This window comes from Ambystoma mexicanum, chromosome 1q (genome assembly GCF_040938575.1).
Source record: "Ambystoma mexicanum isolate Mex_15411 chromosome 1q, UKY_AmexF1_1, whole genome shotgun sequence".
Lineage (NCBI taxonomy): Eukaryota > Metazoa > Chordata > Amphibia > Caudata > Ambystomatidae > Ambystoma > Ambystoma mexicanum.
In genome coordinates this window covers 1,255,285,034-1,255,308,534 of record NC_090922.1, presented here as the reverse complement: position 1 = coordinate 1,255,308,534, position 23,501 = coordinate 1,255,285,034, and the positions used below count along the sequence as shown (strand labels likewise).

Below are 23,501 nucleotides of genomic sequence, written 5' to 3'. Positions count from 1 at the left end.
AAAGAGAAACAAAAATATTTTAATTGAATGAACCAGATAAGTAACACCTTAGTCGAAAATGCATCCTAAATTCTATGGCATAGTTGCCCTTAGAAAAGTAACTTACATTGAAGCTCTGCGGGCAGGTGCCGTTCTGCCTGCCAGGTCTGACCTTGGCGGGCAGGACGGCACCTACCCGCAGAATCGAACTGTGCCGGTCCGGTAACAACGGTGCTGGTATGCTTACCAGCACCGTTGTTACCGGACAGGCATAATTAGAATGAGGCCCATAGAGTTGTTACAAAATGCATGTATTCCAATCTAGAAATGCACCTGCGGTGAAGGTTGTTTGAAAATTGGTGGCCCACTATTGATTACAGTGTTGTGGAGGATAAGAGTTTTATAATATGAAATCTGATCCTCCTTTTGTTGTGTTGTGTACATACAGAAGTCCACTCCTGAAGAAGGGGTGCACCACCCCGAAACGCGTAGAGTATGAAGGACTTTATGTGAAAAAATGTCACTTCTATGGAACAAGATTACAAGATTAGTTTATAAGCTAAACATTATGTTGATTTGAATTGCTATTGTATTAAACTTTGCATCTATCTTGAATTTATTTGGCTGTTATACAGCATTTGTGGTGTGCAGGTACGAGAGTGTCTAAAGATTGGGCACTATCTTGTTTCATATTTTGTTACAGCTTTGTGCCAGGCCCGGTATTCCTCCCCTGCACTCAAACGTTTTGGAAATTAAATATACATTTCTGAAGTTTGACTTAAACATTAGGAGTGCACTGATTAAGTGATATTCCAGGGCTGTATTGTTGCCATTATATAACAAATATTTAAATAAAACAAAAGTACCTCAGTTCTGCTAGTGTAAGTACCTGTTTGCGGGGCTTCGTACTCGAAGATAGCTGAACAGAGCAGAAATGAGTCACTGGCGATCGAAACCAAATACAGTGAAACTATTGAAAAAGCATTGTTGTCTGCTCAGAAAGGGTCTGTTTATACTCATTGAGGAAAGAAGCGTCCTGGCATTTCCATGGAGACACGTCAATAGCTTGCGCACAGAGAAGGTTGACACGAGATGTGCATTGGCGTTGTGAAAAGGGGTGTAAGTGTCTAGTGTTGTCAGTTTGAGGGGTGGGTGATCAGTATTCTTGCCGCAAGGGCACTTGAACATAGGCTGATGCATCAACGGATATGATTGGCACAAGATGGTAGCACCATACCCGTTGTTTTCGCATGTGTAAAAGTGAAGAAAACTAAAGTAAGAGGCACAGGAAAAAATGTTAAGATCGATTACAGTATGCTTACAAATACATGCCCGAACGATCGGGACAATAATGTTTTTGAGCAAACTATTCCTTTAAGTGTTTTCCTAAATCTCAGCTGCTTAGCGGTCTTGAAAAGGTCAATCAGAAAAGCATTCATTCCAATAGAAAACTGCTGTACCAAAGAAAATCCTTTCAGACAAAACACATGGTTACATTTACAAACTTCTATTCAGAGACAGACATGGCTACAGAGAACTCTGGATTCCCCAGAAATCTTCAATTTATTTGCCAGATAAAATGGAGTCTGCCAGTACATCTCTGTATAAATGATGCATAATATGTTAAGAGTAATCCTGGTATCTTAAGGTAACCAGTGAAGAGATTTTAAAACAGGGTAAATATGCTCACATTGCTGTGCCCCACAACCAACCATAACGTTCCACTTTCGTGTATTCAAACCTAATGAGCATGAAAACACGTATGTCGGTTATCACAGGGGACGGAGGGCTCGCTATACCGGACAGGGTTTCTCCATAATTTTTGTTGTTGTTGTCTTATAGCAATCCCAGTGTTATTATTCACCTATAATTACTACGCGGAAACAATCTAATAAATTCAACCTATATGATATATATTAAGGTGAAACCAATTTACATAGACGTTTGACAAAATTCTATTGCTAATAACCTTTGACTTGGTGGATGGATTTGGATGAACTTTTGTCCCGGGGCCCTTCCAACTGGACATTTTGGGGGAGGGCAGGGAATTATTCATCTTAGTCCAATTCGTTCTCCCACAGAAAAAAAGTGCTTTGATGGAACAACAACTGTAGCGGGAAAACCGCTGGATGGATTTGCACCAAGTTAAATAAAAATACAAGTTGGCGCCACATATGTGCCTTTTGTTAGTTTGGGGTAAATTTGTCCAGTAGTTTTTAAAATATTCCAAGGAGAACAAGGTGCCTTCTACTCCCCAAAAACATGTTTACATCTACCATGGTGCATTGCAGCAACTCTGGCTTTTCAGAAATGAAAAACTGGCATCTTGTTTTTTCATCAATGCAAGATATTGTTTGCAATAATTTTATGGTAAAATTGCTGTGAATTTACAGTAAATTTAAAGGTGAACAATGGGAGGGTCGCAAAGAAAATTTATTCGAAGAGCATGCTGAAACACCAAGAGGCCCATTGTATGCAGGGTACCACCAACATTAATACTTATGTCCTATTGCGTCAACAACTTGCGAATGTAAACATTTTCAAAACAAAAATGAAATTTGAAGAGCAAAACCAGGCCAAATTGCCTTTACTCTTCATAACTTCAAGGGGGACCTGAGGCTGCTGGCCATGGACGCCATGGGTGGTAGGATCTGGTTAAGTGCTAGGGAGGTGGATTTAGGCCTCGGCCGGTAGCCCGAGGCTTCACTCTTTTTAAATAATTTGTGCAACATATACAATGAGAACTGAGTTCACTGGCCATGGCCAAAGGCCTGTGGGTCCTGAAGAAAAGATACCATAACAAAACATTTGAAATTCAGTGAAAAAAAACCTTTGTTAACAGAGAGTTAAGGTGATCTGATTTATCACAACAAAAACCTTGAAATTCAGTGGGTGTCGAAATCTTAGCTCCGCGTTCCCTGTTGCAAAGCCAATGAGCACACATATGACATCACAAAAGGCATTCACAATGAGATACAAAGTGACTCACTTGGGACATTCACGGGGGGATTCCAAGTTAAGATGGTCATCCCTTCCATTACAGGCTGAACTTCAAGGGTTTTGCTGCAATAAATCATATCACCTTATCTCACTCTTAACTAAAGCTTTTTTCAGTGCATTTATATATGTATTCATTAGGTTTGTCATTAGTATATGCTTTTCATCATAGATATGGTCCTGACGCGCTCTTTGAATGCCCTCAGAGGGACCAAAGTCCAAAATATGGGAAAGAAATTGGAGGTGCTATTATGCGTGTGTGCATTTTGCCCATTAAAGTTATGAGAGGGTGACCAAGGCCTGTCTGAATGGCACGTGGATGGGTGGAAAGGAGGTATACTATTAACTAAGCAGGAGGGTTTGTGTTTAAGTGCATACAGAATTTTCTTGTTGTGCAAGGTAGCTTTATTGTTGTGGCAGAGGTATTGTGCAATAGTGATTGTGCTGTATGTGAGTGCGGAGGTGTGTGGGAGTGCAGATGTGCCTTTGGCTACGTTATGACGGTGTGTACTGGGAGAAGGAAAAATGGGTTAGCTGTACACACAACAATGTCTATTCCCTGGATTGAATCCTTGTGCAAAGGGCAATGCTTAATCTCACATGCAATCTAAGTGCAATAATTAAATGCAAATACCCACCTTGTGAGTGAATCAGAGTGATACATTGTCAACCCCTCGTAAACCCTCGTCTTTCAAGTGCAAACCAATTCCCACCTTGCATGTCTATTTGTGGCAGCAATGTCCACACTCATGTGCTTCAGAGGTACATACAGTGTCGACTACAAAAGAAGATTCAATTTTAACTAATTAGCTTCCTCCAAACTGATCCATTGACCTGGGGTACATTTAAATGCGATTCAAGTGGGGATGTGGGGGGACAGGCTGGTAACGCACAGACGATAAATGAGAGACGAGGCAAGGTAGCTGAAAGACAGACAGGAGGTAGGGAGTGAGTGTGCATGTGGTGGGGGGGATCTGTCTGCTGGATGGACCTAGGGTGCAGGGGAGTTGGGGGTTGGGGGTTTAGGAAGCAGGAAAGAACAACCTGGGTTTGAGGGCTTTCCTAAAAACCGGGTGATCCTCTATGACACGGAGAGTGAGGGTGAGGGAGTTCCAGAAGGTGGGTGCAAGGACGAAGAAGTAAGAACCTGCTAGTCTGGAGAACTTGAAAGGAGGGACTACTAGGAGGTAAGCAAAGCCTGATCGGAGCATTAGGGTGGGGTGGTAGCGTGAGAGTTTACTTTGGATGAATACAGGGCCTTTCTTATGGATGGCACGATGGATAATGCATATGGCTTTGAAGGAGGTCCGTTGGCTGATGGGCAGCCAGTGAAGTATCCTGTGTGCGGCGGAGATGTTCTCTCTGGGGGAGAGTGCAAGGAGGAGCCTTGCTGCAGAGTTTTGGATACGTAGGAGCTTTCTGAGTTGAGATGCGGGGGCGCACCTAGCAAATTGGGATAGTCTAGGCACGAGAGGATGCTGATCATGATTGTAGGTTCTCTATGGGTAGGAGAGATATGGAAAAATCTGCTTGAGAATGTGGAGTTGGAAAGTGCATGATCTGGAAACTGCATTGATGTAGCTGTAGAGGGTCATGTCCAAGTTTAAAATGCATCCTCGGTTTTTGACTGAATGGGATTCAATGGACGCCGTTCCTAAGCAAGGCAACAAGGGAGTGGGTTAGGGAAAGAGCTGTTTTGCTGCAAATTAGGATTTCAGTTTTTCCAGGGTTGAGGAGGAGGTATCCATCGTCAATGTCTGAGAGGCAGGTTGCCAGATCAGGGTGTGATGAAGACAGTGAGTTGGGAATCTTGAGGGTGATCCGAGTGTCATCAGCTTTGTTGTAACAAGTTAGATTGTGGAAACGGTTGAGCGTGTGGAGGGGCGAAAGGTGAGGTTGAAGAGGAGGGTCTAGAGGGAGGCTCCCTGCGGAACTCCGTGGGGGACTGGGCTGGGGGCAGAGGAAAAAGGATGGAGAGCGGTGATATGGGAGCGGCCAGATAGGAAGGAGATCCATCTAAGGGCGAAGTCACGGATGCCTAGGTCTGAGAGTCGTAAGGATATGATATGATATATGATATGATATGGCATTTATAACATGCCTATTCACAAATGTTTCAAGGCACGATGAGGCAAGGGAGGGGAAACAAATGGAAGACTGACAGCGATCCTACTAGGCCAGGTGAAACTGAGATCGCGCAAGTGCCGGGGGGAAGGGAAGGGGAAAAGTGCAGGGGGAAAGGGGCGGGGGCAGTGCAGTACACAGGATAACAGTAAATAAATAAGACGATAAATAAAAGTGTGGCCAGCTGGTGACAAGTGCAAGGTTAAGAACAGACATCAGGGGTCAAGTGCTAGTAGGGTCTGTAGGGATACAGAAACATCCCCCAAGTGCAAGGGTAGCCAGGGGGCAGTGCAGGTGTGCAACTGGAAGGGAGGGGATCTGGGCCCGAGATCAGAGGGTAGCCAGATAACCAGTGCCGTTTCAGATTCAGCCAGGAGATTAGCAGGGGAGAGGAGGAGAGAAAGAAGAAGCAAAGAGGAAGGTCTTGTGGTACTTCTGGAACCGGAGATGGTTCTCCTCAAGTTTCAGACAGGCACAGAGGCCCCAGCAGAAGAATAAGATCTACCACCAGCTCGCTGCTTGGAGAAGAGACTGACCCTGAGGGAGTTGGAGGCAGATGAGCGAAGAGCTCGAGAGGGATGATATTTAGGAAGAGAGAGTTCAAGGTATTGAGGTCCCAGGCCCCAGAAGGCCTTGTGTACAATGCAGAGGGTTTTTTACTTAATCCTTGCCGCCACTGGGAGCCAGTGAAGAGATTTCAGTCCCGGAGAGATACGATCCTGGGCTTTAGGCCAAGGACAAGTCTTGCAGTCCTGTTTTTGATGAGTTGCAGAGGGGGGAGAGTGGAGGCAGGAAGATTTAGAAAGAGGCTGTTGCAGTAGTCCAGCCTAGAGAGAACAAGAGCTCTGGAGACACTGAGCTACTGAGGGAAAGAGAAGAAAGGAAGAATGCCTCTGAGGAGGTGAAGCCGGTAGTGTGACTTCTTAGACACGTCAGAAATGTGAGGAGGTAAGGAAAGTGTAGAGTCGAAGATGACCCAGAGGTTTTTAGCCTCACAGGTGGGAGCAGGAAGAGGGCCAAGAGAGGCCGACCAGAGAGGGACAGGAAAGGAGGCAGCAGGTGTGCCGATGAGGACAATCTCGGTCTTACTGGCATTAAAGCAGAGATCATTGGCGGCACACCACTCCTGGATGGCGGACAGTCAGAGATTAGAGGGAGAAGACGTGGCGGAAGGGAGCCTGAACATTTTGAGTGTCATCAATGCAGCAATGCAGTGGTCAAGAAGTGCCAGGTATTGGTTGAACAGCCAGGGAGAGAGGTTAGACCCCTGGGGAACACCACAGGTAGATATAGAGAAAGAGGAGAGGAAGGACCCAAGTTGGACCTGGGAGGGTCGATCAGAGAGGAAGGAGGTGTAAAGACTGGAGGGGGGGGTCTGTACTTCTGCTCTCTATATGGTAGAGGAGAGGCACAGAGGACCCCAGCCAAGATTCTCTATTACGGTAGCAATGGACGAGCAATCAAGGCCTAGCTTCTCAGGAGGTGATGCAGGCTGGTTCTTAAGTACAGTGTAGTCCCCAAGCCCCCACAAAGGAATGTTCACACCCTGTATTAGTTAAAACACAGTCTTTATATAATTAAGTTCAAGGTTATGTACACTATCACAATAACTCACTTTGTGCTCAGAAAATCTACAATGGGAAATATATACAGTTCTAAAGTGGTACCACAGTTACTATCAGATCTCATTAAATTGCATCAACTATACTCTGGTCAAATGTCACACAGATCAAGGAATAAATGTAACCAACAATAGATATAGGAGGAAGGTAGTTAGTTAGAACAATGGGCAGAATATTGACCCCTACCAACTAGGCACAATTCTGTGTGGAGGTTCCCCCACCTGGGCAACCTGTAAATTAAAGATATATCACAAGCCCAGTCCATATATTGTTCTATAAGTCTCATTTCCTTCTGTAAGGTTCCTACCCATCCAACGTACCTAGTAGAGCAGTGTTCTTCGATGAGGCATTGATGGATCCTTCTTGAGTGGCTCCGTTTAAAGCAGGAGCCACGGATCGTCAAGAGGCGTCCAAGAAGAAGAACTTGGCATTGACGATGAAAAGTTTGATGGTGCCGAGACCCCCAGATATACTACTTGATCTCCCATTCATTCTGCTGGGTCACACTCAGGCAACCAGGTCAGAAGGGCATTCATGCAGGCAGGCATCCAATCAGGTGCATAGTGCATAGTGCATTCAGGCCATTCACTTCCCTCCAGACACTCACAACAATGTATGTGTACTGGGACAAGTACCTAGCCATTCAACAATCCACGCTGCATTCATACCAGTTTCGGGCAGGGCTGTCTCACTCATTGTGTCAAACACCAGATACTAGACATCCACAACACAGAATGCGTATTCGTCACACACGTCACACACTCCATTCACCCAGATCCCACCCACAGGGTGTACCCACAACATACAGTGGGTATGTTTTTTTGTTGCTGAAACCATTAAGTTAATTTGCCCTAAATCAGAGTCACTAGTCGTAAGTGCTTCCATTTATGTTGTCCTTTTATGCATCATTATGATTAAGCAATCCAACAAGCAGTTGCATTCCCAATGCTTAACACGACTTTTTTACGATGCACTCCTAAAGTTTCTCATTGCCAGGACCACAAAATGCTTTCAGTCCTTGTTAAGACGTTTCTACCCAATGGCGTGACTCGCTTCAATTCGTCCCGAGAAAGGACACTGCTCCCCTCCGACATGCGCAGAGCACCCGTTTTCACGACATGCGCGCATTGACCGAAAGTAAGCCTACTTATTCACAATACATGCGCAGCAGCTCCCAACAGTGACACAGCTCGTCACTCACTCCGAGGAAGAGCATTTGCCATCGTCCGCCACTCCGCCTCCTGGGAATCAGGTAATCTCTCTACACTCATCCCACACAGGACTAAGATCTCTTGTTGTGCTGTAGCTCACGGGATCATGGCCACTTAGTCTGTTGTAGCACAATTGCCGATTTTTTAGAAAATCACTTGCACGGCTCACTCGCCGTGATATCCCTGGAATTAATGCAGCTGGGGACCACGAGAAAAATAATTTGCACACTAGCCCATTTACCATTTTGCGAATCTAGGTATCAGTCACCACCAAAAATATATAAAAAAATTCTAAATTGCTGGGTGGACTGACCCATGTGCACTTGTATAGCTCCCACCACCAACCATCATATCAATGGTCACCCCACGGCCAGCTCATTGATATTCCATCCGGCATAATGCCAGGACCTCCAGTCGCATAGATATCACTTTCAACCTCAGCACTGTTGTCCCACCACAACGTCACAACTTAGAATTTAAAAAACTATCATGGTGGCCACCAGCCACTCTTCTTAAATCAATTCTTTTACTCATTTAGCTCCAGGCCTCTGACACTTGCAGACAGCCTTCCAGTCCAACACGCTGGACCACAAAGAACTCGACCAAGGCGCCTATTTACTGGTACATGGTAGGTCCCCCGTTTTTGCAGTTTTTAACTCTCCCAGACACCACTTTCACTGAACAAACCCAGTCCCCTGTCATCCAACAGGTGAACAGACCTTAATATCGACACGACTCGATCAAACTGTCCTGAAGACCGTTCGGTACCTGGTGTAGCAGCGCTGTCCCATTTTTACAGTCACAGCCACCAGTTACTTACACCGAACCAGAAACACAAAATTGTGTGTCGACAATGTTAAATGTATTGTCATTTAAAACAATACATGCAGTAAACACTGTTTGTCACTCTGCTTACTAACCCACAAATATGCAGACCCTAATGTGCTCAATTATGCATATCTTCAGCGCTACGGCGCAGTTTGTAAAATTGTTTTGTTCTCTGTTAGTGTAAATTAAAAAACCCTGTTTTGCCATTTCTACATCTTCAGGTGTTTTTTGTCTATTGAGCTAGCAGTCTTCAAGCTCCACTAAAAACCTGGTGACCCTATGTCACGCCTTTGGTTAGGGTAGCTCTGAAGCCAGACTGATGGTCATGGAGACAACCAACAGGTTCAGTGTGAAAACTAAGCTGGGAGATGGCCAGCTTTTCTAGGAGTTTGCCCAGGAAAGGAGTGATGGAGATTGGGCGATAATTGGCCGGGCAGGAAAGGTTGGCAGATGGTTTCTTAAGAAGAGGGTGCACAAGGGAGTGCTTCAAGAGGGAGGGGAAGACTCCAGTGGCGAAGGAGTCGTTGCTTAAGTCAGCCAGAGCAGGAGCCAGGGTGTCAATGTAGTCTTTGATGGTTTTGGAGGAACAGGGGTGAACCTATTTCGACAAGACTTTCATAGATCGGACTTGTCTAGAAACCTTGTCTGGGGAGAACAGGGCAAAGGCAGAGAAGGAGGGAGGATAGTTGGCCGAAGAAGGGCCAGAGGAAGAGCAGGGAGTAGAGGGAGGATGGGGAGAGGGAGGAGGGGGAGAGTAAGATAGAGAGGACAGGATGTCCTGAGTTTTAGAGATGAAATGAAATGCCAGGGCCGTGCAGAGGGCCTGTGAGGGGACAGGAGAGGTAGAGACTGCAGCAGGATTGGCCAGCTCCTTGCAGATTTTAAAGAGTTCGGCCAAGTAGTTAAATGCCGCGGAGATGTGGGCTTTGATGTGGGCTCTCTTCTTGGTGTGGATAGAGAGCCGGTATTGCCTTTGGAGCAGGTGGCAGGCCAGTTTGTCAGAGGATGTACAGGAAGCATGCCATTTCCTTTCAGCCACCCTGCACTTGCGTTTAAGGGTGGCGAGGTCTGAGTCGTACCAAGACTTGCACTTGGCTTTGGGTTTCAAGTGGATCCTCATGACAGGGGCAAGAACATTGAGAGTATCAAATATAGCAGAGTGGAGCATGGAAAGGGCTGTGTCAGGATGTGAGTCTGCCAGAGGAGGAGTAGGGGGTGATAAGGTGGCGGCGAAAGCCTCAACTGACATAAGCTTCAGGGGTCGGATAACCGAGAAGGTAGGTGGCACTGCTGGAGTTGGCTTGGCCGGAGGGGTAGAGAGCTGGTATTGCCTTGGGAGCAGGAGGCAGGCCAGTTTGTCAGAAGATGAATCAGGAGCATGCCAATTCCTCTCAGCCACTCTGCACTTGCGTTTGAGAGTGACGAGGTCTGAGTCATACCAGGAGTTGCACTTGGCTTTGGGCTTCAAGCGGATCCTCATGACAGGGGCAAGAACATTGAGAGTATCAGATATAGCAGAGTGGAGCATGGAAAGGGCTGTGTCAGGGTATTAGTCAGCCAAATGGGGAGGGAGGTGAGAAAGTGGCGGCGAAATCCTCAACTGACACACGCTTCATGGGTCGGATAACCGAGAAGATGGGTGGCAGTGATGGAGTTGGCTTGGCCTGAGGGGTAGAGAGGGTGAGATGGGAAGAAAGGAGGAAGTGATAACTCTAGGAGAGAGGAGTGGTGAGAGGGATAGGAAGGTCTGAAGGGATCAGAACATCCAGAGTGTGCCCTGCAGAGTGAGTCGGGCCAGAGGGGAGAATAGAGAGATAGAGAGAGAGAGAGAGAGAGATAGAGATAGAGATAGAGATAGAGATAGAGATAGAGATAGAGATAGAGATAGAGATAGAGATAGAGATAGAGATAGAGATAGAGATAGAGATAGAGAGAGAGAGAGTCGTATAGGTCATGAAGGAGTCCAGTGGAAGGACAGGAAGCATCCAGGTGGATGTTGAAGTCTCCAAGAAGGAGGAGTTGAGTGGTTGAGACCAGCAGGGAAGAGAAGAGGTCCGCCCACTCAGCGAGGAAGGAGGAGATCTGACCAGGTGGCCGATAGATAGTAGCCACAGTGAGGGAATGGCCAGGAGAGAGAGAGCCTGCAGGCGAGGCATTCGAAAGAGGAGTAGGTCTGCGTAGGAATGACTGAGGCAGGAATCCACTCAGGGAAGATCATGATTACACCCCCACCAGAACGGTTGGATCTGGGCACAGAGAGGATCTTGTAGCCATTAGGGAGGAGAATGTCAAAGCTTGTGACAGAGCTGGCCATGAACAATGTCTCAGTAAGACCGAGGACATCAAGGTCAAGTTCCTCCAGGAGTCGGCAGATGTCAAAGGAGTGTTTGACAGCTGAGCAAGAGTTTAGAGTGGCAATATGGAGAAGGTTGCCATCCTTGAAAGACTTCCGGGTAGGGGTACAAATCAGAGATACACCCTGCAGAGGTGTCGGAGCAGCCTGAGGCTTGGCAGAAGAGAAATGAGGCGAGGCAAGATAGGCAAGGAGGAGACAGCAGGGGAGGCAAGGAATCGTAGAGGGAGGAGAGGGGACAGCAGGGGAAGAGAGGAAATAGAAGAGGTGCGGGAAAGCGTCTATCAAAGAGGAGAAGGTTGGTTTGAGGGCCTTGGACCAAGACGGTACCAATCCAGTAAACATTAATGATGACCTTAGAGGAGTGGAAGGAGGGCCTCCCACCAGGTACCACCATTAATGGGAGAGGAAGAGAATGGAGAGAGCACAGAGACCATATGTAGAGTCCATAAGTCTGGCGATGGAACAACAAAGAGGATGTCGGTGAAAGTTTGCCTGGAGGTGGCACTGGTATAGGTGTCAGCGATAGGGAGGCCTGGGTTGGAGACGAGGATGTCCTTTTTAAACTTCTTCCTACCAGATTTAGTGAAGAGAGCAGGATAGTCGATAGAGAAGTGGTTAGAAAAGATAGGAGAGACAAAGAGCACCATAGAGTAGGTGGTGAGAGGAGAGAAGAGGAGGGGAGTGGGAAGGAGTAGGGGAGGACACCAGGGAATGACACAGGGCAGGGTACAAGCAGATGAGACAGAGGGAGATGAGACAAGTAGACAATTGGACAGGACGACAGGCACTTAGATAGTGGTAGAAAGTTTCACTAGACAAGTGCTTTGCTAGGAGGCACAGCCACAGAGCGGCACTGCTTTCACAATGCAATTTTAAAAACAGGAAAAAAACACACCTAAGTTTGAGAGTCCTAAATAGTGGGGAAAAGGCCTAGGTTTCACAATGCAATTCTAAATACTTTCACAACGCAATTTTAAATACTTTCACAATGCAATTTTAAATTGCGATGGAGTGGTTGATCGTGACGAAGGCTGCCGAGAGGTGGAGGAGGATACGTGTGGCACAGTCTGCTGCTCTTATCAGATTGTTCCAGATTGAGACAAGGGAGTATTCAGTTCCCTGGAGGGGTCTGAAGCCAGACTGGGAAGGTTCAAGAAGGCTGTGGTATTTTGCAAAGAGGCTGAGCTGGGAATAGGCTGTGCGATCTATCCGTTTGGCTACGAAGTGATTGTTAGAAATGTGGCAATAGTTGGAGGGGAAGAGGGGATCAAGAAAGGGCTTTTTCAGTAGCGGTTTGACGTGAGAGGTTTTGTATGCTGCCGGGAAGATCCCAGCTATTAATGAGTGGTTGATTATAGATCTGGCGAGGGTGCCTGAGCAGGTGGAGGAAAGAATGCTTTTGAGGAGGGCCAGGGGGGCAAGGGTCTCCCGGGGCTTCTGAGGAGCGGCTATTAGAGAGAAGCCTTCGGAACTCATGGTGGGAGATTGCCGATATGAGGGTGTGTGTCGGTGGCAATGGAGAAGGGGTGGGCGGGAGAGGGGGTAAAGAGGGTGATAGCTTAGCGCTGATAGCGAGGTTCCTTTCAACTGCTATGTTGAAGTAGTGGTCAGGCAGGGTGTTGCACAGTGCTTGAGATACGGGAGTGTAGAGGGGGTCTTAAACTCAGTGATAATCTTGTGGAATCCTTTGCAGGGGCTGGTTGCATTGTCGATGCAGGAGCTGTAGACAGCTTGTTTGGCTTTTCTGATTTCTAATCTGTATGCTCTCGTCTGTCTAGCAAGCGTGGCTTTGTTTTGGGCAGTAGAGTTGGTCCGCCAAAGGCCTTCCAGGTGATGGTTGAGGGTTTTGAGGGATTTGAAGAATGGGCTGATCAACCTGGGGGAGGGACCTGTGGGGGGGGGTCTTGTGGAGGTTAGGGGGGAAAGAGCATCTGAGAGCCATTGGTCAAAATGGTCTGGGGAATGGGTACCTCATAGGAGGAGGAGATTGGGAAGGGAGGAGAGAAGGGAGGAGAATAAATCTGTTGAGATAATTACCTTCTTTCGGAGCGGGATCGTAGTGGAGTCGGTGGGGTGGGCAGGATTTGGGGGCAGGTGTCTGAGCTCAGAAAAGGATAGCGAAGTGATCAGTCCAGATGAGGGGGCCGGTGAGTGGGGAAAAGATCAGGTTGGATGAACTGAACACTACGTCTATGGTGTGTCCAGCAATGTGTGTGGGGCCTGATATGAGTTGGAAGATATTGAGGGCTTCCAAGTTGTCAATGAAGAGACGGGGGCATCGGTTTGGAGAGGGTGTCGAACCAGATGTTCAGATCACGTAGAAGGGTAAGCGTGGGATAAGAGATCATGATGGCCGCTACAGAGTCACTCAGAGAGTCTGCAAAAGTTCTGTTATAGCCGGAGGTCTGTATAGGAGGAGGAAGCTGAGGGAGAAAGTGGGTGACATTTGGAATTTGACTTGCAGGGAGTCACAGTCATCACTGCAGCGTTGTTTCTCGATATCTGAGGGAGTGAGGTGTTGTTTGTGGAGGATGGCTATTCCACCAGCTCTGCTGGGTCTATTGTGTATGATCAGGGAGTAGCTTGGGGGGAAGGCCTCCTGTGCCGAGGAGGGGATGTCGTCAGATAACCAGGTTTCGGTGATGAAGAGGATGCCTGGATTTTCGTCGGCGATAAGGTCGAAGATCATGTGTTTGTTTCTGGCAACTGATCTAGCGTTGATGAGGATGCAAGAGAGAGGGTTTGGAGGGCAGAGTCCTAAGGACGGGGGGGAAATGGGCTTGTGGTAGGAGATGCTGCGGGTAGGGAAAGGTGCTAGTTGAGTTACCAGTGGAGAGGAAGAGGGTTTGGACAAGTTTGGGATGGTGCAGAGGGATGGAGGAATGGGAAGGGGGATCAGGGAGGAGGGGGGTGAGAGAACGGGGCAGTTGGGTGGGAGAAGGGGAGAGGAGTGTTGGGGGCTGACTGAGGTGCGCTATGGTGGGGGGAGAAGACAAGGAGGAAGGCATGGAGGAGGGCAGAACTTGTGGTTTCTGATACTCCAGAGAACCCGTTGGCCTTTGAGTTATTTGGCATGGTGGAGAAGTAGGTTTGGAGCATAAGGTGGAGGAGGAGGTAAGGGGGGATGACCGATGTGATCCGGGATTTAGAGGTGTACACAGCCTGAAAAGTGGGCACAATCACAATATGAAGAAGTGTGATAATCACCATGCACACCTATATTTTGAGTGTATATAGTAATGATTCAAAGTAGTTAAATCAGGAATAATAAGTAATTTGAGGTGCAGGGGAGAGGTGCTCAGCCTTGGTATCTAGGCTGGAATACATACATGGAACAATAGTTTCCTATTTAAGGAAACCCGCGTCCCCTGCACACTATCAACAAGAGGCTAAAAGCCTGTATAGAAGTTTTAATAGGTACAGTCAGTAGCCTAGTAGTTTTCACAGTTTTTAAATAAATTTCATTGCTTTGTTTAGCTCACAAAGTTATTCTTAAATCATCCAATTATTTCTTGACAACTTTTCTGTTTATCCAACAAACAGTAGTTTATTCATTTTATAACAACAAATCATAAATCACAATTTAATGTGGCCCAACGCGTTTCGAGTATCAATTTTCACTCTTCATCAGGGTCAATGTGTTCTGTTTTCTTAACATTCAATACAATTTCTGTAGAAAAAAGTAATAAATTCATTATCTAATAATATGTATTCATGTTTATACTTTTGAACCAAAACAAGGTACTTCATTAGTTAGATAGGAGTACAAAAAATGGCATCATCGCATGTTTTCAACCAATAACATAGTCTTGTAACAAAGGATGAACTTATTCACCAAATGCTTGGGAGCCTATTGAGTTTGTAGACAATACCATCAATAGAATCGGAGTGTGATTGGTAACCTATTAAGACAAAAAGTGGGGAATGGTGTAACAAGATCCTGTTCCTGTGCTATTTAGACACGTAAGAACTACAATGGTGACAAATGCCAAGCACCCGTGGTGATTTATGAAGTGTAGAATAAAACCTAGACTCACTTCACGATGTCATGTAGGACACCCCCAGTAGTCTTTTAAAGGCATCAGTGTGAACTGGTTGTAGTATTCTAAAAAAGAGAAATAGCATGGCTATATTATAAAGAAAAGGTCAAGCCGCCTAAGAAAAGGTAGCCTTAAAGGATACTTACAGTACAAGAAGGTGACTGCTGGTAAGAGGTAGAGTATGGGCATTCTCCATCCGCACCCGAATGCCGGATAAGAGTGGTATGTATATTTATAGTCGCGAGTGACATCACCTGCGCATGCGCGTGATGACGTCACGTCGCGAGCTCCAAATCTGATTGGATTTAAGTGTAAACATGGTCGCGAGTGACGTCACCCGCGCGTGTTGCGTGATGACGTCGACGCGACCAACCTCACACGAAATAATCGTGTAGAGGGAATCATGGGAATTGAAGTTTGTTTTCCCATCGTACTGTATGTCAGACGGCAGCATCTGCTAGAATGCAGAATATGTTTTCCTACTGGGAGGCAAAAGGTGGTAGTCCGCCTCGTTTGTCTGTTGATGAATCTGTATATGTATGGACGCTCCCTAGATGCACTAAATGATCATGTATGAGTGTTTCTGTGTGTTACTCAAGGCTTGAAATAGTTGAAAAAAAGTGTTGAAAAAAAGTGTTATTGCACATAATAAATGTCACTGTGACCAGTGGGAGAGTGGGCAATGTATGTCCACAACCTAACTAAGTGTTGTTAGTGAGATAGAATAAATATTCAACAAAATAATAATAATTTGGTGAGCAAGTAATAAAAACAAAATAAGATAAATCGTCTTAAATACAAAAGAGACTCCCATGCATTTTTCAAAAAATGGTATCAGAACACAAATAAAACTATCTAGATGAATCTGACCCATGAATGGGTGTACATTCTAAAAATTAAAGTATACACTTGTAATAATTTTATATGTCTATTATATTCCATGTGAACACAGAATTTGAAGAGTTTTCATCCTCTTTGGTAACAACGTGTAGTTGGACATGCTACAATTTAGGGAACTTATTGAAAATCAATTATATTAAAAAACTGTATGGTATTAAAAATCAGGGGTGGTCAAAGGAATCAACAAATAAGAGAAGAGGTACCATGGCTGTGTTTCCAGATAAGTATACAAGCTCACAAGAATGGACCCAAATAGTATTCCTCATTTAACCCTAAGGGGTACATGGCATCTAGTTTTTGTATCCAATACAACTCTCTTTGGGCTAAGATTTTTTGGAGATCACCTCCTCTTGAGAGTGGGTGGACCACTTCAAGAACTAGCATTCTCATTTATTTTTTTGCCTGTGTTGGGGTGTCTCACTTGATCTCCTTTTATGATATTATTACAATGTTGGCAGTGTAAACAGGCGAATGTACCTTTTTTCTGCTTCGTACGAGTGGTCTGTGTTGTTCTTTTTGGTTTTTCTGCTTTAATCAGTTGGTCTCTGATGTTTCTACCCCGTTTGTATGCCATCATAGGGGGATCTGGAAAGAGTTCTTTTAAAGTATTATCTGTCTGTATGATATCCCAATTTTTGTAGATGATCCTTTTGACTTGGAAACTTTGGCTTGAGTACTTTAACGTATGTATTAGATTTTTGCTTTCCTTCTTTGTATTCCCTTGGAGGAGGTCTTGTCTTTCTTGTAAGTTGGTTCTGACTATGGCTTTTTCCACCGTCTCTGTTGGGTACCCTCTTTCAAGGAATCTCTGTTTCATACAAAAGGTACATTCGCCTGTTTACACTGCCAACATTGTAATAATATCATAAAAGGAGATCAAGTGAGACACCCCAACACAGGCAAAATAAATAAATAAAATTGAGAGACTACGCAACATGTGATACCAAAAATGTGATTTATGCAATTCGTTGTCCCTGTGGAAAATATTATGTTGGAAAAACTAACCGGAAAGTAAAAGAACGGTGGACAGAACACAAATCCTCCATAAGAACAAAAAACGTGAAGTCACCGGTCTACAGACATTATCGAGATGAAAAACATACCATTTCACAAATGAGAATGCTAGTTCTTGAAGTGGTCCACCCACTCTCAAGAGGAGGTGATCTCCAAAAAATCTTAGCCCAAAGAGAGTTGTATTGGATACAAAAACTAGATGCCATGTACCCCTTAGGGTTAAATGAGGAATACTATTTGGGTCCATTCTTGTGAGCTTGTATACTTATCTGGAAACACAGCCATGGTACCTCTTCTCTTATTTGTTGATTCCTTTGACCACCCCTGATTTTTAATACCATACAGTTTTTTAATATAATTGATTTTCAATAAGTTCCCTAAATTGTAGCATGTCCAACTACACGTTGTTACCAAAGAGGATGAAAACTCTTCAAATTCTGTGTTCAAATGGAATATAATAGACATATAAAATTATTACAAGTGTATACTTTGATTTTTAGAATGTACACCCATTCATGGGTCAGATTTATCTAGATACACAGTTTTATTTGTGTTCTGATACCATTTTTTGAAAAATGCATGGGAGTCTCTTTTGTATTTAAGACGATATATCTTATCTTCTTTTTATTACTTGCTCACCAAATTATTATTATTTTGTTGAATATTGATTCTATCTCACTAACAACACTTAGTTAGGTTGTGGACATACATTGCCCACTCTCCCAACTGGTCACAGTGACATTTATTATGTGCAATAACACTTCTTTTCAACACTTTTTTTCAACTATTTCAAGCCTTGAGTAATACACAGAAACACTCATACACGATCATTTAGTGCATCTAGGGAGCGTCCATACATATACAGATTCATCTACAGACAAACGAGGCGGACTACCACCTTTTGCCTCCCAGTAGGAAAACATATTCTGCGTTCTAGCAGATGCTGCCGTCTGACATACAGTGCGATGGGAAAACAAACTTCAATTCCCATGATTCCCTCTACACGATTATTTCGTGTGAGGTTGGTCGCGTCGACGTCATCACGCAACACGCGCAGGTGACGTCACTCGCGACCATGTTTACACTTAAATCCAATCAGATTTGGAGCTCGCGACGTGACGTCATCACGCGCATGCGCGGGTGACGTCACTCGCGACTATAAATATACATACCACTCTTATCCGGCATTCGGGTGCGGATGGAGAATGCCCATACTCTACCTCTTACCAGCAGTCACCTTCTTGTACTATAAGTATCCTTTAAGGCTACCTTTTCTTAGGCGGCTTGACCTTTTCTTTATAATATAGCCATGCTATTTCTCTTTTTTAGAATACTACAACCAGTTCACACTGATGCCTTTAAAAGACTACTGGGGGTGTCCTACATGACATCGTGAAGTGAGTCTAGGTTTTATTCTACACTTCATAAATCACCACGGGTGCTTGGCATTTGTCACCATTGTAGTTCTTACGTGTCTAAATAGCACAGGAACAGGATCTTGTTACACCATTCCCCACTTTTTTTCTTAATAGGTTACCAATCACACTCCGATTCTATTGATGGTATTGTCTACAAACTCAATAGGCTCCCAGGCATTTGGTGAATAAGTTCATCCTTTGTTACAAGACTAAATCTCTTAAACTAATGTTATTGGTTGAAAACATGCGATGATGCCATTTTTTGTACTCCTATCTAACTAATGAAGTACCTTATTTTGGTTCAAAAGTATAAACATGAATACATATTATTAGATAATTAATTTATTACTTTTTTCTACAGAAATTGTATTGAATGTTAAGAATACAGAACACATTGCCCCTGATGAAGAGTGAAAATTGATACTCGAAACGCGTTGGGCCACATTAAATTGTGATTTATGATTTGTTGTTATAAAATGAATAAACTACTGTTTGTTGGATAAACAGAAAAGTTGTCAAGAAATAATTGGATGATTTAAGAATAACTTTGTGAGCTAAACAAAGCAATGAAATTTATTTAAAAACTGTGAAAACTACTAGGCTACTGACTGTACCTATTAAAACTTCTATACAGGCTTTTAGCCTCTTGTTGATAGTGTGCAGGGGACGCCGGTTTCCTTAAATAGGAAACTATTGTTCTACAATCACAATATGAACAGCCTAAGGTGCAGACACCATCACAATGTGGCCAATTTTTGAGAAACACCTAGAATTAAAAGGTGGACTAAATGCAGAGACAATCACATTCTGGGTATTTTTTTAAAACCCCTAGAATTAGAATGTGCCCAGGTCCAAAAAAATCAGAAATGATCCAAATGTGACTATTGTTTACCCACATTTAGAGGTGCACAGGGCAATGACAATGGGAGCAATGCTTGGTGAAAACACCTGGGTTCAAAAGGAGAACAGGGCCTGAGATGCAGGGACAATCACGGTGTGAACCTTTTTTGGAGAACGCTTAGTTTAAAAAGGTGAAACGGGACCTAAAATGCAAGGCAAACACAGTGTGAACAATTTTGGAGGTTGTCTAAATTCAAAAGGTTAAACAGGTCCTAAAATGTGAATACAATCAAAGTGTGAACAGTTTTAGGAGAACGCCTAGATTAAAAGGTGACACAGGGCCTAAAATGCGAGGACAATCACAATGTGAACCTTTTTTGGAGAGCACCTGGATTCAAAAAGTTAAACAGATTTAGTTTACAGCTGAATATTTCCCAATGTTCATTCTGTCCATTCGGCTTTGAGTCTCTGTGTTTCAGTGATTGGGATGTGCGTTGTTGTGAGTTCACCTAGACTGTAGAGCTATACTTTGTTGGGTGACCCCAAGGTTCAGACGTACAGCAAGGAGGGTGTAAACCTGAATTTAACTAATGGAGGCAGAATTTGGGAGAGTGTGAATATGGCACACTGCCTATGTCAGAGCATAGCAGAACCAGAGCCCAACGCAATGCAAATGTTATAGTAAGTCGATCGTAGGGCACAGCGGGTAGCAGTACCCAATGCAGTGCAAATGTTACACACTGTCTATTTCAAATGCAGCAGATAGCAGATCCCAACACAATGCAGAAGTTACACAATGTCTATTTCATAACGCAGCAGTGCTGATAAAGCTAACCTGTACCAACAGTCCAGATGCAAAATATGGCTATCTTACACAAATTAGCCTAACTGCAATATCTGGCTAACTTACATAATTATTCTAAATGCAAAGTATGGCTAATTTACACAGTTAGGCTAAAGGCAAAACATTGCTAACTTACACAATTAGGCTAAATGCAACGCATGGCTAACTTACACAATTAGGGGAAATGTATGTAGATATATGATCGTGGGTAATAAGCGTGGTGGGTTTTTACTGGAGTAAAGTAACGTCTGTACTCCCCTCCTACACCACACTTACCCTGCCAGTTGCTGTAGGTTGTCAGTGTCACTTGTCCTGGGTGAGCACGGGGAGAACAGGGAGGGAATGCTAGGGATCAAAGTGTTGGTGGTGCCAGCATTGTGCATGTGATTATAGTGACGAACTGTGGCTAAATACTAATGTACCCCGAAATACTAGGAGCATTGGATTCAGCGAAACAGAAATGGGAGTGTCTCAGATTTTGAGGGCACTGGGATCAATACAGGGAGGGGGTGGCTGGTAGTGGGCGGAGGTGGCATGGTTTGGCTGGATAACAGTAGTGACTCTGCTCCGCACCCATACCTGGTGTTGCTGTAGGGTGTCCTGTCAGGCTTCCATGGGCTAACAGGGGCAAACCGGGAAAGGGGCTGCCCTTAGCTGGCTGCCCTGTGAAAGGCTCTAAAGTAGTGTGGAGGGACACATGATCCAGGCCCAGACCAATGGATGGGAGGGAGGGCGGGTAGGCAGGCGGGCGGAGGGTCAGGAAACACTGATGCAGGCCGATGCAGGGAGGGGACAGCAAATGCAGTAATCAGACTCAGATGTATACCCAATAAGTTAGAAATGCAAAATAAAGCAACCGAGATGCAGGGATATTACCAGCATGAGCTCCGGAGGGAATATATCAGGAATTGGGGCCCTCTCAATTGTCACTGTCCACTTAAGGGGTAGGACTGGCTCTAGATCTCTCAATGGTAAGCCATTACACACGCCTTGTCAAGAGGGGTCAGGAACCCAAGTCCTGCCAGTGTGTTTTTGAGCAGTCCAGCTTTGCCTCATGCCACACTTCCTTGACAAGATGCTTGTCAGCCTTTTTGTGTTTTATTTTAGTGATCAACCATCAGAGTAAGGAAACAACAAGGCACATCAAAATGGAAGCCTCTGTGAAGGGCCACACACCATCAGCAGAAAATTGGCATCCCGGCCACCAGCAGGAAGTGCCCAATACTTCCATGACACTTTACCAGCAGAGAAAGACCAGAGGAGATAGAGGAGCACAGCAAACAGAGAAACCAGGCAACGCTGTTGTGTGATGGAAGCATGCACACATAGCCACCACTGAGTGCCCTAGGCCACCAGGGACTTACTCGAGGGATGCAAACCCTCAAACTCAAGACACTTACTTTAGGGGCTCAAGGAACCCGGCCCGCTAACACAATGAGGGTCATTCAATTTCATGGGCCACCATTACTGTTCGGGGCGAGCACACACAGAGGAAATGGGTGTGGCTTAGCACACTACTTGTAACTTTGTTGGTTATCACCACTTCATGGGTGGGAAAGACAGGGCCAGATTGGCCAAGGCCAGCAGCGAACCAATTCAACAAGGGGGAGGGGGATGACAAGATTGCAGGAAGCGTGCGTTAATTGGGTGAGGTCAGAGGAGGATGTGGTGGAAGACCAAAAGACCAGCAGGAGGGAGGAAGGTGCAGCAGCGTATGGAAGCGATGTCTGAAGATGGTGAGATATTGGCTAGTGAGTGAAAGTGGTACTGCATTGTGAGTGTGCGTGAAAGTGTGTCAAGTGTGATTAGGAGAAGGAGGGTAGGGTATGAATGTGAAGTGAATGGGTGAGTGAAAGAAGGTGTTTGAGTTAAAAGTGGGTGGAGTGATAGTAGTAGTGTAGAGGAGGAGTGTAGTGGCATGGTCATGGTCGTTTGGAAGGAGTGGTAGTTTGGAGGGAAGAAGAGAGGCATGGTAGTTTGGAGGAAGGTGTGGTAGTGTGGTGGGAGGAGTAGTAGTATTAAAGTGGAGGAGGGAGTAGTAATGTGGAAAAAGAAGCAGAGGGGGGAGGGAATAGTAGTGCGGATGGAGGAGTAGTAAGAAGGAGGTGGAGGCGAGGACTAAAGAGTTACGAGGGACATCATAGGGACAGAGGAGGAATAGTAGAGGCAGGTGGGGGAGAGAAGGAGTGTAGTAGAAAGAAGAAGAAAGAGAAAGGAGAGAGGGAGCGTAAGAGGAAAGGACTGAATCAATCAGGGTCTTTTGTAAGGCACAAATCCCATATCCTTCTAGATACCTAACAACTGGTTAAAGTAGGTAAAGTTAGGAAGTCCCTGAGGTAGTTAAGTGAGATAAGGCCAAGGGCCTTTATGTGAACATCTCAGTTCATTTAGCGATTAGTGCACTGAGGATAAAGCAATTGCTATACACTAACCTGGGGCTAAGGATGTCTGGGACAGGGACGAAGTGCCTTCAAACAAGAGAGAGAAGGGCAGCCATAAGGCCCATTGATATTTAAATAAAAACCCTGGAAATGCCTCTGGGATTTGGAGTGATTATTGTGCCATCTGTGACAAGATTTTAAAAAATAAACAAATAAATGATATATATATTTATCAGTCATTGCAATTACTTTGCCTGAACAATAAAATGCATTAGCAAGAGAGAATTAAAATGCAGGGAATTAATGTACATATTAGAGTAAAAACAACGATAAAAACAATGTTATAAGCAAAACCTATCGCAAGAGGTTTATGATCATCTTGGTTTTAATGTAAGGTAGTCTAAGTATACATTTACTGATGGCCTTTGATTTGCTTTCAAAGTCCTAAACTAAATACAAATTGCTTTAGCGATGTACAAAGAAACATACTATGAATAAGTTGACTGTCCTGAAGCCCAAGCTACAACCATGACTAAACAGGATAACATTCAAATCGTTTGCAACATAAACCATTACCATAGCTTAACATAGGTGCAGTCATTGGATATCATTGGATAGATAAATTAAAACTTACCAAATTCTTTGAACATGTCGTAGATGATGGGAATTTGTGGCCGCCCTGCAAAAACGTCACCTTTGTAAACAAACGCTTCTTTGATAGCTTGCAAGCCATTCAAAACTACAAACGGCATACTGCCAAGCTGCAGGCTGAAAACGTCGCCATACTTTTCGGAAAACTGAAAAACATTGTTGACATTTGGTTAGGCTTGATGGTTTACTGCTAGCTGCCATTGTTGAAGGGGTTGGCTCATGTACTGTCGGTGTGCAGAAAATGATGGCCTATACGTTAAGAGCCATCTCTCTCCATCATGGCTGTGATAGCAGCT

The 23,501-nt window shown here is 44.7% G+C and overlaps 1 protein-coding gene across 1 annotated transcript in view; it reads right to left on the bottom strand.

Moving 5' to 3' along the window:
• LOC138545458 (cytochrome P450 2J2-like) overlaps nt 1-23,501 on the bottom strand; it is a 794,499-nt gene that overhangs the window by 569,218 nt on the left and 201,780 nt on the right. The window contains exon 2 of the mRNA XM_069642070.1: nt 23,189-23,351. Coding sequence (XP_069498171.1) covers nt 23,189-23,351 — 163 coding nt within the window. The remainder of the gene's footprint in view (nt 1-23,188; nt 23,352-23,501) is intronic.